This window comes from Macrosteles quadrilineatus, unplaced genomic scaffold, assembly GCF_028750875.1.
Source record: "Macrosteles quadrilineatus isolate MER2022 unplaced genomic scaffold, UCM_ALF_1.0 Scaffold_143__1_contigs__length_268001, whole genome shotgun sequence".
Taxonomy (NCBI): domain Eukaryota; kingdom Metazoa; phylum Arthropoda; class Insecta; order Hemiptera; family Cicadellidae; genus Macrosteles; species Macrosteles quadrilineatus.
Genome location: NW_026542736.1, coordinates 16,761 through 31,018, shown reverse-complemented (window position 1 = coordinate 31,018; position 14,258 = coordinate 16,761). Strand labels below are relative to the sequence as shown.

General features: G+C 35.4%; 1 protein-coding gene across 1 annotated transcript in view; it reads right to left on the bottom strand.

Moving 5' to 3' along the window:
• Nucleotides 1-1,342: 1,342 nt before the first annotated feature.
• LOC128982174 (protein vestigial-like) overlaps nt 1,343-14,258 on the bottom strand; it is a gene marked incomplete at its 5' end in the record, with an annotated part of 29,671 nt that continues 16,755 nt past the window's right edge. The window contains one exon of the mRNA XM_054401233.1: nt 1,343-4,032. Within this exon, the coding sequence (XP_054257208.1) occupies nt 3,977-4,032 (56 nt within the window). The remainder of the gene's footprint in view (nt 4,033-14,258) is intronic.

Below are 14,258 nucleotides of genomic sequence, written 5' to 3'. Positions count from 1 at the left end.
AGCGAGTTATTTCCGAAAGTAAACAAAGTAGAGCTCAAACGGTTGAAATTTACGCGGTGGCGGGGTCGCGTCGCCACAAATCATGCTTTAGGGCGGGCCCCCGTTAGCGTCTCATTTGGGCTGTGGGAAATTTATTGATACGGCCCCGTTAGTTTCAAAGTGTCACTGTTTAAGCGTCTGAGGTATTTTTGGATCATCTTTGTCGCCGGAACAAAGGCTTGGGTTCCGGTTGATTTGCTGCCACAGGAATAGCTTGAAGGATGACCGACTAGGAGCGACAATTGCGCCAATTCATTAGGCTTTCACAACAATGGCGGGAGAAATACGGCGCTTTTAGAGGTCTTTGTAGCAGACTTCAACAGTATCTAGTCGTCTTTGTCTTAGCAGAACATCTGTTAGGGAGGCAACAGCTGTTTTGTTTTGGGGTTCGCGCCTCATAAATAATGGACTGATATGAAGTTTGGTGTTCATAATTAATAGTGTTGGTGAATTATCAAACATTTTTTGATGTTTTGAGTTGTCTATGATGTAAGTAAAATTGATGGATTTGTTCTCGAAATTAATCGTAACGGTATGGAATAAAATCTGTGAGAGGGACGTGTAGGTCTCCCCTCTTGCTCGTATGCAGCCCTTATCTTAGAAAATGCTCTTCATATGATAAGAATCACCATACATTTTATGAAGTGATGTTTTCTCTTAAATTATATTGTAATTTATTATTATTATAAATTATATTATAATTGTTAGTAAATGTTTGAAAATTTTAATTGACACCTACCGGTAATGATTAAATAGCCATAATAAAAATAATGAAGTTCAGAAATTATAACAAAATAATGCAAAGCTTTTTACCATAGGTTAAAAAGAGTAGAGCTGCTTTCTTTAATCTATGATTTTATATACTAACCAATAAAATCTCAAACAGTATTTAAACATAGGATGAGAGAAAAATATATTCTAGGTTAATGTAAAAATAGAATTAGTGTAACATTATGTGTTTAAAATATCTATGTGTTATAGATTTAATACAATAGTATTAAATTCGATCTTTAACTTCAACTTCAGTAGTATTTAATAGTGAATGTTTATAGCTTTCCGAATGCAGTCTAGTGTGTATGCAATTGATAACAATTTTTCAAACTTGAGTTCAAACACCTTAAATCTATTCAACATGCTGAATTTTTCTATACATACATTTTCTTATTCACACTTGAAACGTCAAAATCAATTTTTGCTCAACAACCAAATTTAAAGCGGGTTCACTTCTCACTTGACTATATCTTTGGTTTGTCGTATTACTTCCTTGACGTCAATGTCCCGATGGGTTAATAAAACACAGATGTGTGGCATAATAACGTGTAATATAATGTAAACCTAATGACAAGAAGAATGGCTTAGCTGACGCAGCAGCCCGTTCGTATTGGAGGCAGAGTATGATTTTAAAATAAAAAAATAAACAACAGACATTTCAGTAAGTTAAGTACAAAATTCAAGTAGAAAAGTAATTTCTAGGATATTGATTGAACAACAAAAATTCAAGTAGGTTACAATTCAAATAGGTTGTTATCTATATGATGTAATAGAACACTGATTATGTGGTGATTTTAGTAGTACTGTTAGTATATTGTACATTTTTCTTAATTAAGTTTTACAAAGATTTAAAGATATTTCCTGCCTCCATTGAGCACCATTTTTAACACAAAGAATACTCTATACTATTAACAATTTACAAAAACATGTTACATTATAAACAACAGAGTTTATAAACAATAAATTATCTTTAAAGCTATACTTTATATCTTCCCTCATAGACAGAACCTTGTTTATAAAGAATTGTAGATCACTTTACATTTAGTGATTTTCTTAGATATTTTACAAAGTGAGGAACATAAAGGTAAATTACTAGTTGTGGTTCTGTTTACAGAATTTCGAAGTCTTAATAATAATTGTTAATTTTATAGGTAAATCTATAACCAAAAGTTAAATTTACTAAAATCGTTGTACCTTCTAAGATCAATAATTGTCATATTTTTATAACTACTGTATCTTAAAATAAGCTTTATAATATCAAAATCACAACATTGAAAACGTAAGTAATACATCGCCAAGATGTTTAGGATACACACGATCCTGAGAAAAGCACACTATAGATCACAAAATAATATAAAATCGTGAAATTAAACTGAACACCAACTTTCGGAATAATTTGAAAATTCAAACAAAATACAGATATTGTACAACAACGTAACTTAAAACACTCAGAAAATATATAACACAGTGGACATTAACAAATGAGAAATCAGTCGAGTATAACCTAAGTGTTTACAATGAGTATTTAAATCTTTTTTACAATCAGTTACTCACTATAGTCTGTATGATGTAACCTGTCTCCTGACGCTTCTTCTGCCCAGGTAGGTGGAGTGTCAGGAGACGGGTCTCATCATACAAAGTTTAACACCCATGGTGGCGCTAAGTTGTACACGTGGCGGACTACAGAACTAGTAATGTACAAGGCTAAAGCTACCTACCTACATTGCACACAATGGCGATTTGTCAATATTTACAAGAATCACAAGCAGGGAGTCGCTCGAGTGGTGGACGAGGGAGGAATGTTAAACTATGTGCACGAGTCGTTATATGTCTGTTCTTGGTTATCAAATTGTAAACACAAATGGAAAAATACGTTTTACGTAAGTTTAATTTAAAGCAACATTTGTTCTAAATTTTCTAGAGGAATAGTGCACAATGTGATAAGAAACGATACTACACGAAACAATAAAACTAAACCAAACAATTTGAAACCTCAACCCTAAGTGTAATAATTCACACATATTTAAAGTGGAAATAAATCTAATATAGGACTTTTAAATTGAATGAGATATTTTTCTACATGTTCTACAGCGGGGTGTAACTTACATGTTAATCAGAAAATACATTAAAAAAACAATAAACCTAAGCCACGGTTTTGAAGATAAATAAACACAAAACGTTTACGGTTCAAAAGAATTATAATTTTCAAAGGAGCTACGCGAAGATAATCCAGGTAAATTATGAGGCCATAATTCGAATGGCTCGTTACACAAAGATTCCTAGGACATTACCTCCGTGAAGGGGGATTGTGTCGACCTATCTTGAAACATCCGCCGCTCTCCACAAATACCCCTTATCTGGCGACCAAAAGTTGCGCAAAAAGTCACAAACTCACGTAAATACACCGGTTAAGTGAATCTTTCCTAGGAAAAAGAGAAAGTAATTCCTAGAGATCATTTTGATGGTCTCCATTTAGCCCGGTACGCTGGGTAACGACAGTCGAGGCTGTTATAGCATTTCTCTCCGGTGTCCTGTCTTTAGCGCATTTCTCTATAATCAGCTGATCATTACGCGCCATTTTTCCTCTGTTTCCAGTTTATAGGTTAGACGGTCTCGCTAATCGCCCCGCCAAGGACTTCCACAGAGTAATGGTAGTGCACTTAGTGGAATAGAGTAAGAAACGCGACCTTAATTGGGTCACGGTTGGAGGAGATGTGTTAAAGCAGCTTTTGCAATGTCATACATACACGTAACAACGATTTCCTTAATTTTTTTCATAAATTTGAGTTGAATATGGTATTCAGGTTATTCGATATCATCACTCGTTAAATATGCAACGTTAGTGCTGTATTCAAAACGTGTTCGAATGTTCAGCCAAAAATTTCATCAAACACGATGTCTCAAGGAAATGTAATCCACAACAAAATTTCAAGTTAATATACAAATTGTTTCAGAAACGAGAGTCTGCTAGAGATCAATTCAGATTCACATAATGCCACCACTCAGCGCTCCCGTTGGAATACAAGGAAAGGATCTCAACACTAGAGTCTTTGTCTTTTCTTGCTGCACGAGATAGTTCTAGAGGTCCCAGTAAATCCTGAAGGTCCTTGAAGGTCCTGGAGTCCTAGAAAGGCCTGAAGGATACCGAAGACTGGGAGGCCGCCGCTCAGAACCAGTAGAGATCTGACTTGGAAGGGTCCTGAACTGACGATGCGTCTAGACCTGAAACAAAAGTTGAAGGTGAGTTTTCAAAGTCACACATGTGATGGTCAGCGGGTTAATATTCAATTTAAAATGTACAAAGGTGTTTATGAAATAAATTTAATCTTCATAGATAAGCTTCCAGGCTGACACCCGATTGCGCTGATGGTCGAAGAAATTTACACGCCTTCCACTATCACTAGATTCGGGGTCATCCGGGACCGACCGTGACAAATACCACGCAACACCATCCACCACCAGCAACGTGTTGGTCTCGATGTAGAGTGCCATCTTCAGGGGAACTTGAATGTCACTTGACTTCTGCACAGTTGTAGCAAGTAAGGATGAATACGATACTAGAGTTTTCTCACAACCCTGTCGATCCAAAGACCTCAGGTGTAATAACAAGGGAATAAGACAACTGCGAGCCATGTGAACGGTAGTGTTCCCTCCACGTTGACCAAAAATAATTTCTTACTGAAGATGCAAGAAGAGAATAGGCTACAGAATGCGGAGAATATTTCATAAGCTTAATAATAATAAGCAAAAGTGTGTAGTGCCGGGGTTACGATACTTTGCATTTTGACTATATTGGTGTAGTAAACAAAAGTTACAAGTGCGCATTTACATCTTTGTTAGAAACTATGACAATATCACAAAAAACTTTATAAATATCCCAGAATCCCCGACTGTGAAACGATACCCACATAACGCCAAACCCCACTTAATAAAGAAAACAATAACGTGACAGCTGAGTTGTTTGACGTACTGCTCAGACAAAATCAATTTGTCCGCTTCGTCAAGCGGGACACGTTTATTATTGTGGCAATTCCATCCTGGTTTTGGGAACCACGTGTGGTTGTCAATGAGGCGCAAACTACAAATCTGGCGACGCGGCGCGGCTCCTCCTGGGGGATGGGGGAAGGAACTGATTTTCGGGTCCTATAGCTAAGGTATACGCTTAGCAATATAACCCCCTGATCACCAGGTAGAATGGTGACAACCCCATATTGCTAAATGTATGGTTATTCAATGTGTTTTTCTAGGCTTGTGATATCACAATAGGGTTGTTAATAAACTGCATATAAAATATTTATCCACAGTAGGTACGCAATAGGAGTATTTCAATGTAATTATTTTTGAAATTTAAGTTTGTTTAAAGGATAACAGCTGTGTTTACTTTAAAGTCGCTGGTTTTATCCTTTTTATATGTAGCCTAAATCCCTTTGTACAAATGTCTGTTGTCTGTACAAGTTTTGACACTTTATTACAATCAGTGACACTCTAAGGTACTAATTTTTAGCTGAACAATATAAACCAGTTTAAAAGGACAGTTCGCCTCTTTATGGGTTATGGGTGTATATATTATGGGTAGATATATTAGTGTTTAACAAACATTTTTATAAAAATATCGTACAATACAAATAATGTGCATAAGCATAAGTCAGTACAACAATTTCCAAGAAGTTACTACCTATTTAAAAATTAATTTCACCGAAAAGTGTTGTAGTTTTAAACCATCCCTTATATATGTAAAATAGAACCATCAATTACTTAATTTCCCAATACGAGTAAGAGAAAATATGTACTCGCGGAGTTCATTAATATTTTTGTAGCAAAATGTAAATGCCGAGAGCAATTTTTACTGTCACTAAATGCAGAGTAGAAAAAGTGCAACCTAAATTTACAATGTATTAATATAAATATATCAATCAAAAGATGTTTGCATTTCCTTAGCTTATATAAACAGTTACCACATAAAAAAATATTAATAATTGCTAAACGCTGACGTTTTTCTCGTCACAATTCGTTGAAGAGGCTTCGCCGACAAAATCGTCTTCCAGGAAAATTCGCAGGGAGACATTTAACTATTGGTCTGTCAACTTGAAAACAATAACCGCTAAACGGAGGAAAAAGTGGATCAGAAGAAGAACATCAAAGGCGGCTTGGTGAGGTGGGAGCGGGTCGTGATATTGCCAATAAACAGCTGTTTTTGTCGCTGAACATCTGATTGAGGACCTTACCTCAACGCTGCCTTGAGGGGAATATCTTCTAGCTTGCTGCGCCATGCGGTTTTCAGCAATTAGAAATTTTTTTACACTCTTTCGTAAAATATCACATTTCTTAGCCAACGCATTATTAGATGTTAACAAAACAAATGTTTTAATTTTTCTTGTATCCGGACATTTCACTTTAGAGGTACAAAACAGATTTTGAAAAGGAGTAAAACAACCCCTTTAAAATTATAGACATATTCTAAATCGAACTGGACGATTTTGATGATATGCGCAGTGGTGTGGACGTCATTTTTTACAATGTGCAAAAAATTAGGATCACCCTACTCAATAAGCAGTTCACTTAGGACGCGTTGTTCTTTGGAAAAAGGCAGAGTGGGAAGGCCGTTCCTACCCCATTACACCACTGGATATGCGACTAATATTTTTGGATTAGTGGAAAATCGTATTTAAACGAATCATAGCCAAAACATCAAATATACTTAAATATTGTTTATTCTGTGTCTGTGTGTGCTTTGAAAGGATCCCAATACTGTATGTACTTTACGTACATCCTAGTCGATAAACAGTTGTACTGTAATTTGAACCTCCCTCAAGCACTGTGTTGTCTATTTGGAAATATGATAACTAGATATAGGCTATCCAACCAAAAAATATAAATCTGAACTCAATTAATTTAATTCCGACTTGCACCCTAAACTAGTCACTATCAGAAACGATTCAGACTTAAAACATGGACATATTCCCAAGATGATGGAATTCGGAATCCCCAGTGTTTTGCCAAGGTTTCATAAAAGCCCAGATCGTGAAATAAGGTAACAAATAGACCTTAGACCACTGTGGTACTGTGGTGCAAGTGAGAGGGAACTATCGTGTACAAGTACAAGAGAGAGACGGAGAACTGCAGTTGCAGCTATGGCGTCATTGGTTGCCATGACGACGAGGGTGTGGTCAGTCTCGACCAATCGGAAGTGGCGGCTAGGCAAATAAATAATAATTGCCACCAACCGAGAACTACTCGACTAACAGTACAGTACAGTACAATTACTGGCTGCTGCGCGCTACCGCGACCCCGACTTGACTAATGAACAAGGTAAAAACTTTTGAAAGGGACTTTCCAAGTTTTCGAGTAAGTCGGTCTCAATTACCCGTGGCCCGAATAGGCTTAATTGTGGAAACTTTAATTGTACTGAGTTCGGAGTTAATTAAAATACTTTGGGTTAGCTTGGAAAAGGGAACGTGCGGATTTGGCATGTTCTGTGTGTTACTGAATTTTCAAAAACTACACGAATATGAAGAATTTGCTCAATAAGAATCATACCGTAGATTTAGTTATTTGTCTGTTGTTTGTTTGTTACTACGTAAATGAATCAATGCTAGAATTTATCTTCAATTGTAAACAACATTTACTTGCAATTTATAAGTGTTATAAACTAACAACGATTATTTTGCCTACTTGGAACTTATTTCTTTTTTCCCATTACACCGTTCTTCTTTCAACAATCTACAATCTTTCTACAATCAGTTTATATTTGATAGATAATTTAGTAGACATTTTATTCTTGTCTATAGACTTAAAAACTTGCCTTACAGTGACTTAAATACCAACGTGCATTTTATTAAGACATAAGATCAATTTATTTCCTGTAAAACAAACATCATGTTAACGGCACTGTGTTCAACCTTCGATCAGCTATTTATTTTTGTCACTTTAGTATTTATATCTGTTTTTGTCATGTAAGTCTTGCTTAGAGGATTCCAAACCGTGTATTTATTGTTTTGTTAGTCTTGTTTTGTTATTGCTTTAAAAAATTTATCATGGTTTCCATCTTCACTGTTGATATGTTTTTCTTGTTCTTGTTATTGTAATTTATTCAGAATAGCCTTTATTTGTTGTTAAATTTGAGTTTGATAGCTACTACTTATTGTACCTCTTGTAAAAATGGTGTTACCGTGGAAATAAATGAATTGAATTGAAAAAACTTACAATACAAGTCATTGGAAAACGTCATATTCTACATTATAAAATACATTATAAAATATACATTAAGATCTATGAATAAAAATAAATCCCTTCAACATCATATTACAATTATTATGGGTGAAAAGGGAATGTGGTAAACTGCCTGTGTATGAAGCCCGAATTCTTGAAAACTATAAAATAAATGTACAGATAAGTAGCATACGATATATACAAAATACTTTTATATTGTTGTGTTGTATTAATTTTCCTATTTATTGCATATTCGTCTCAAAGTTGACTGCTGAATGTTTTCTTAAACTGTTTCATTAACTGATTATTACGTTTTGTCAATTATTTATCTATTGGTTGTTTTACCGTTGGAATAAATTAATGAATAAAATCCACAACACAGAAATAAGGAGATATACGGTTATAATTGCTGGAGATAAAGCTAAAAATTCAATAGAAACCCTAAAATATGTTTCCACATAACCAACGCGGACTAATAAATATACCTAATTATATATTAATTGATTAACACCTAATACAAAATATAAATTCAAAAGTGTCATGCGGTTTTATTTGTAATGGAAATGTATGAATGATTTCGCGTGAGGTATAATCCTAATGTCGCCTGTTATTGTTGCCATTACGCGATGATACGTCACATGTAACTGTCAAATCGCGTGTTTCGCAGTCTATTACCTGGAAACTATTTTTATTTTAGGCTATACGTGTAAATAATATTATCAAACGCCTAACGTTTAGTAACACTTTAAAAAGTGCATCGCCTTATTTCTCTGCATCTTATAAATACGTGAATCTGTTAAGTCCGAAAAAAATTAATTTGATACTAGGATTAAATAACACAGTAATATCTTTGAATACATATTAAACATGAACAGGGCTACATGAACCATATTTTTGGTTTTGTTCCATGACGGAGATCGATGGAACAACATACAAAGTTATAAATTAAACAATAATCAAACAACTGATTTACAAACAACGTAGATTGTCGTATACAACATCGATTGCATTCGATTATGATCAATCCTAAATCAATATGTCTTCTTACAGCTCTGCAACTTTCTCCAACACAAATATCTCTCAACAATGTGTGCAACAACCGCATTAACAAATCCGCCATAAATCCTATCCACACCGTTTAGTCAACCATATTAAAATGACTGTCGTAGCTAGCGATCACGCCGGAGCTATTAACTGGAGAATTGCTGGAGAAACTCCGGTGACACGGCGATATATCTCGATAATCGCTTCCGTGTCGATAATCGATCTATCGATAGTTACGATGCCGCTGTGAAGATGTACGACTGCGGGGTCAACAATGGACTACCAAGTACTGTGGATCTTCAAGGTGTGGTGGAGTGACGCAAGTAAACGCAGCTTCAGTGCTACATCGTGTATTGTACTGAAAATTTAGTCCCTGTATCTCTTCGAGGATGTATTACATCCAAACTTAATAAACGTCTAAGCCTCTTTGAATTTTAAATCCAACAAAACTAGGTGAATTAAAAATGTTAACAATTAGATTCGTACACCAAACTTAGCTATCGAATTGCACACTTTTCTAAAAAAAAAAACTTATTAAATATAACTTTTAGCTTTGTTGTGGCAAGAATGATGTACGTGATATTCAAGCAATATTTTAGCAATAAGAAATTCAAATTTATTAACTTTCTTCAGAATCATTGATAAAAATTATCATGCGACAACTTTGATACACACTTCTAATTCAACAATTACACCCAATTACCTAAAACAAACATCCGTTTGTGTAAACTACAACTTCTGATGTAATCTATTAACATTTCGCCATCTAATTGTGCTTAATTAACACCAATTAAACGCCTCATTAGCATTTATAACCCATAAAGAGGATTTTCAAAGCAAAAACAGAATTAACAAACATACGGGCACCGGGCCGTCTACTGTTGAGTTCCAAGAACTGGGCTTATCTTAGCAATTAATTACTGGATGGAAAGTGAACGCTGCGGTTTTTGTGAGGATAATTTTGAAGACGCGTGACAAATGGCAATAAACATTTGAAACTCAACACGCTAGCTCCACTCCGACCTCGTATGTTGCTTTGTCAGACTTGTAATGTGAGGGTTGGGATTAATTAGGTTTAGTGTACAAACAGTTAAAATTGTATTTAAAAAATTGAATTGAAAATGACATGGTATTCCGCATTGTAAGATAGATTTTGTAAAGGAAACGTTATCACAAAGAGTGGAACTACTTAAGTCTTATGTTTAAGTAGGAAACATAGTTTAGGAATAAGTGTTTCTAAACAAATTTCAGTAAAAACGTTAGGTCACGTTATTTGAGTAAGGCTTCGTCACGGGTTTGATAAGGCTGGATTTGTTATTTTGAGCCAATAAATATAAATAACTAGTTGAAAATAAACACTCCAACTGGCCCGGAAAACCCGGTGTGAAAAAACATAGCTTACTCGCTTCATAAAGATAGATGAGAGGTGACAATGGAAAATGTAATGTAAAATGGGAAGGTAGTTTTAGTATCTGACAAACAAGTAGAAAAAATTACTGTTAATACTGCATAAAGAAGATAAGTATCAATTCAAAATGTAAGTCAGCAAAATTGTTAACAGGATATAACCTAGGTTTTAGCCTTTTATTCTACTTTAAGTTTACCCAAACCTCAGCTCTAACTCAGGAGTTGGGCAGCCTCTCTAGGACTAGATGAGGCTTTGGGCCCAACAATCGTATTTAGTTCAATATTTTTTTCAGTCTCAATTGGACTACCTACAGATTTACAGCTGTAGAACTCACAATTTAAAATTGAATAAAAAGTTATCCAACACCCCCAAATCACAGATAATTTCTTCTTTACTTTAAGGACATTGCTAAATATACCACGTGATTGATCAAGCATGCCGGAAGCTGGCTAAAGCCGGATATCATGCAGTTGATTTCACTACGCAGGGTAAAAAGTGGAGCTAAAACCGTGTAAGCTGTCATTAATAAATCACATCGTCGCAGCTGGTAGAGAGTACACCCCCAGTGGTAAAACACTGGCCGGGCATCTCGCAATGAAACATACTCGTTGGAATATTGATGTATTGATAGAGAATTATTCATTGTGTAAAACTCAAAAAGTGTGCTTTCAACGTATTTTATTACAGAAAGAAATAAGAGAGTTTTCACCTTATAAAGGGTTTTTAGTAATTTTTAACATTACTTGATTCCTCCAGTATTGCTATACTTATTATCTTAAGATAGTGTGAATGTACTTTGCAATACAACGCCATATGAATGGAAATTAATTACTAATATTGATTTTTTAGCTATATTGAAGGTGAAATATTTTTTTTATCCATACTTTTTAGCCCCTGAGCTGATCTTGTGACTAAATCAATAAATAGAGTTACCTTCGTCAATTTAAATATTTTAAAATAGCTTTTCTACCTGTTTAACAGTTATTTAATTCAGTGTTGGGCCACTTTGTAAATTGAGAAAAAAAATATTGCTATCCAATGATATCATATTATGTTATTTATTCAGCACTAATTAATTAACAAAAATACAAGTCATGATAGCGGAAACGTATTGCCATAAGTATCTTGGTTTGCACATAAAGGGAACCCTTAAATTTGTGATTACAATTTAGGGTATGTCTTGTTCTGTACACATTTTTTTAATTATTCCTATTTGCGTAGGCCAAACGAACAAATCCCAATATCTTTCAATTAAACGTCTCGACATATGACATCTGCAAGGAAAATTGACATGTAAATCCTCCCCTCAACAAATCTCTCTGCTAATCGGAATACTTTAAATACACATAAATACAAAGTAGTTTGAGTTTGACGTTCGTGTTCGACAGTTTGACATTTCGCCGCTCCGTGGGAGCCGAGCGTACCCAGTAGCGTCAACATTCCGCCGTCATTCCACTATCATTCCACCACTGCCGGGCCAGGGCCAGCTTCCTGGTCCTATTGTTTCACCGCGAGTCGTAGATCCGTCCCAACCAACATCCCAACATCGCTATAATTTATTCTTCGGCTACCTTGAGCGTATCGTCGCCGCATCTACTCCATGATTTAAAGGGTTTCGAGCTACAAGGTCGCCTGAACTGGGACTCTTTTCTTTAGTGTTTGTAGATTGATTTTATCGATCTGGATAAACATGTTGTCAAATCAAATACAATGTAACAAACACAGTAAAAACGGATAGTACCTTGCAATACAACTGAATAAAAATAGAGCAGAACCTTGCCACAGTGCACCAGAAAATGATTCATGACCGGCTTTGACAAATATTGTGATAAATGTTAAGTGTAAATATGTTACTTTATCGGTTCCCTGAGGAAAACAGGGCCAGGACACCCACTAACATTGTAGTTATAGTTGAAGCAAACAGATTTAGTACTAAAAATATGGACAAAGGAGGCTTTTGTTAGTTCGGGATAGCATAAGCAGAAGCATAAGTAGAAGGGGAAAATTATCCGTTTACTACTATGCAATCATTTATTTACTTAAAAAGCAAATAATGTTATGACAAGAGTAAAAATTTGTCAACAATTAATTAATCTTAATTATAATTGAAGAATTGGTATTCCCTTGTCTGCGGTTCGTAGTATTTAGGCCTAAGTGCGACACCTGCCAGGGCAGTTCTAGTGAACTAATATCTGGATTGAGAATATGCTAAAATGTAGTACAATTGTGTCACTATTATTTGAATATACCCTCTCACTGGAATATTTTGTCGTATTTACTGTTCAACGGTTACGAGGAAGTATACTGTTTACATGGTATTTTTCCTGAATCCGGGACAGTGTCCTTACTCAACACCGCTGTTTGGTGATCATAACTAACATTCTTTAGTAAACCCGATGACCGCACCGAAACCAGGTATAAACTAAAATATATTGTATTCCATATTGCGTATTAAAATAAAACCGACGCGATTCCCATAAATTACTCGACCTTGTTTAATACAAACGATATTACAAACTGCCGAAGAGAACAATCGCTAGCACAGGACCAATTTCAGTGGTGACGGAGAAGTCAAAGGAAGCCGCTGTGCCGCGAATTAGCACCGTATATCGCCGCTGACGACGCGATGGTGGCGCCGTGTGGCTGCAGTGGCGGCCTGGGTAATTAATAATGCATTGATTTAACTGCCGGGGACATACACGTCCCCTGTCCGGCGCCGAGAGGGGAAAAATATCGACCTCGGTGAGAAACTGGAGATGGAAAAGGTAGAAAATACGCAACAATTAATAGCAATGTTTTGGTCCACGTCAGAGCTGTTTTATACAAACGGATCACAAAGTATTAGGGGAAAACTGCCACACATTCAAATACCGGCGATCAAATGCTTTACTATCACTAACAGGTCCGATAAGTGGAAATAATATGCAAAATAAAACGTCAAACTTATGCGAAGAATAATACGCATATTCAGTTGTGTATACCTGCACTATAAACTTTTGTATAATAGCCTCTGTCAAAAATCAACTAGTGATCAAAAAATATATGGGCTCGACAATTTAAACATAAAAAAAGATGTCAATGGCTTTTACGTAAATATTGTTGTTACGCTTAGTTAGTGAATATAAAATTTCAATTTACTTATACAATTTCTTGTTTTGTTTTTCATCTGGAGTAACGTAAATTGCATACATCTCTTTGCAAAACGACATAAAATGAAGACAGCTACTGTTTACTACAATAGACGTTAGAGTTACTTGTTTTTGGACAAAATCCATACAGTGTTCGTAATAAGTGCGTAAGAAGTTACATAATAACTTGCGTTATGAGAAACACACATTCATTACACAATTTGGCGGTAATTTACTATGACAGATGTCCAACTTATACTTAATTATGTATTAGGGCATCACACAATATTTACCTAATAATATTTCTCTCTTTATTGTGATTTATTACAAGTGAAAAGCCACCTAATACTTCATTATGACATAACAAAATAAAAAATCTACAAATATAAATCTGTTACACCCAGCATCTATTCAATGAAATATCCTAATTATGAATTCAACCCGAACCTTTTTTAGCTTACAGATTGGATCGTTTATTAGCCGGGACCTGTAGACCATAAAACATGCATATCTACCATCTCATCGTCCATCCCAAGGTCCCATAACCCCGGTGCAGTAAATAACGCCACTTATGATATCAATTGGCGATTCTCGACCCGACATGTCCGGGACTTGGCATTTATCATGCGATGGACGACGTCAGGATCGAACGCGTAAAA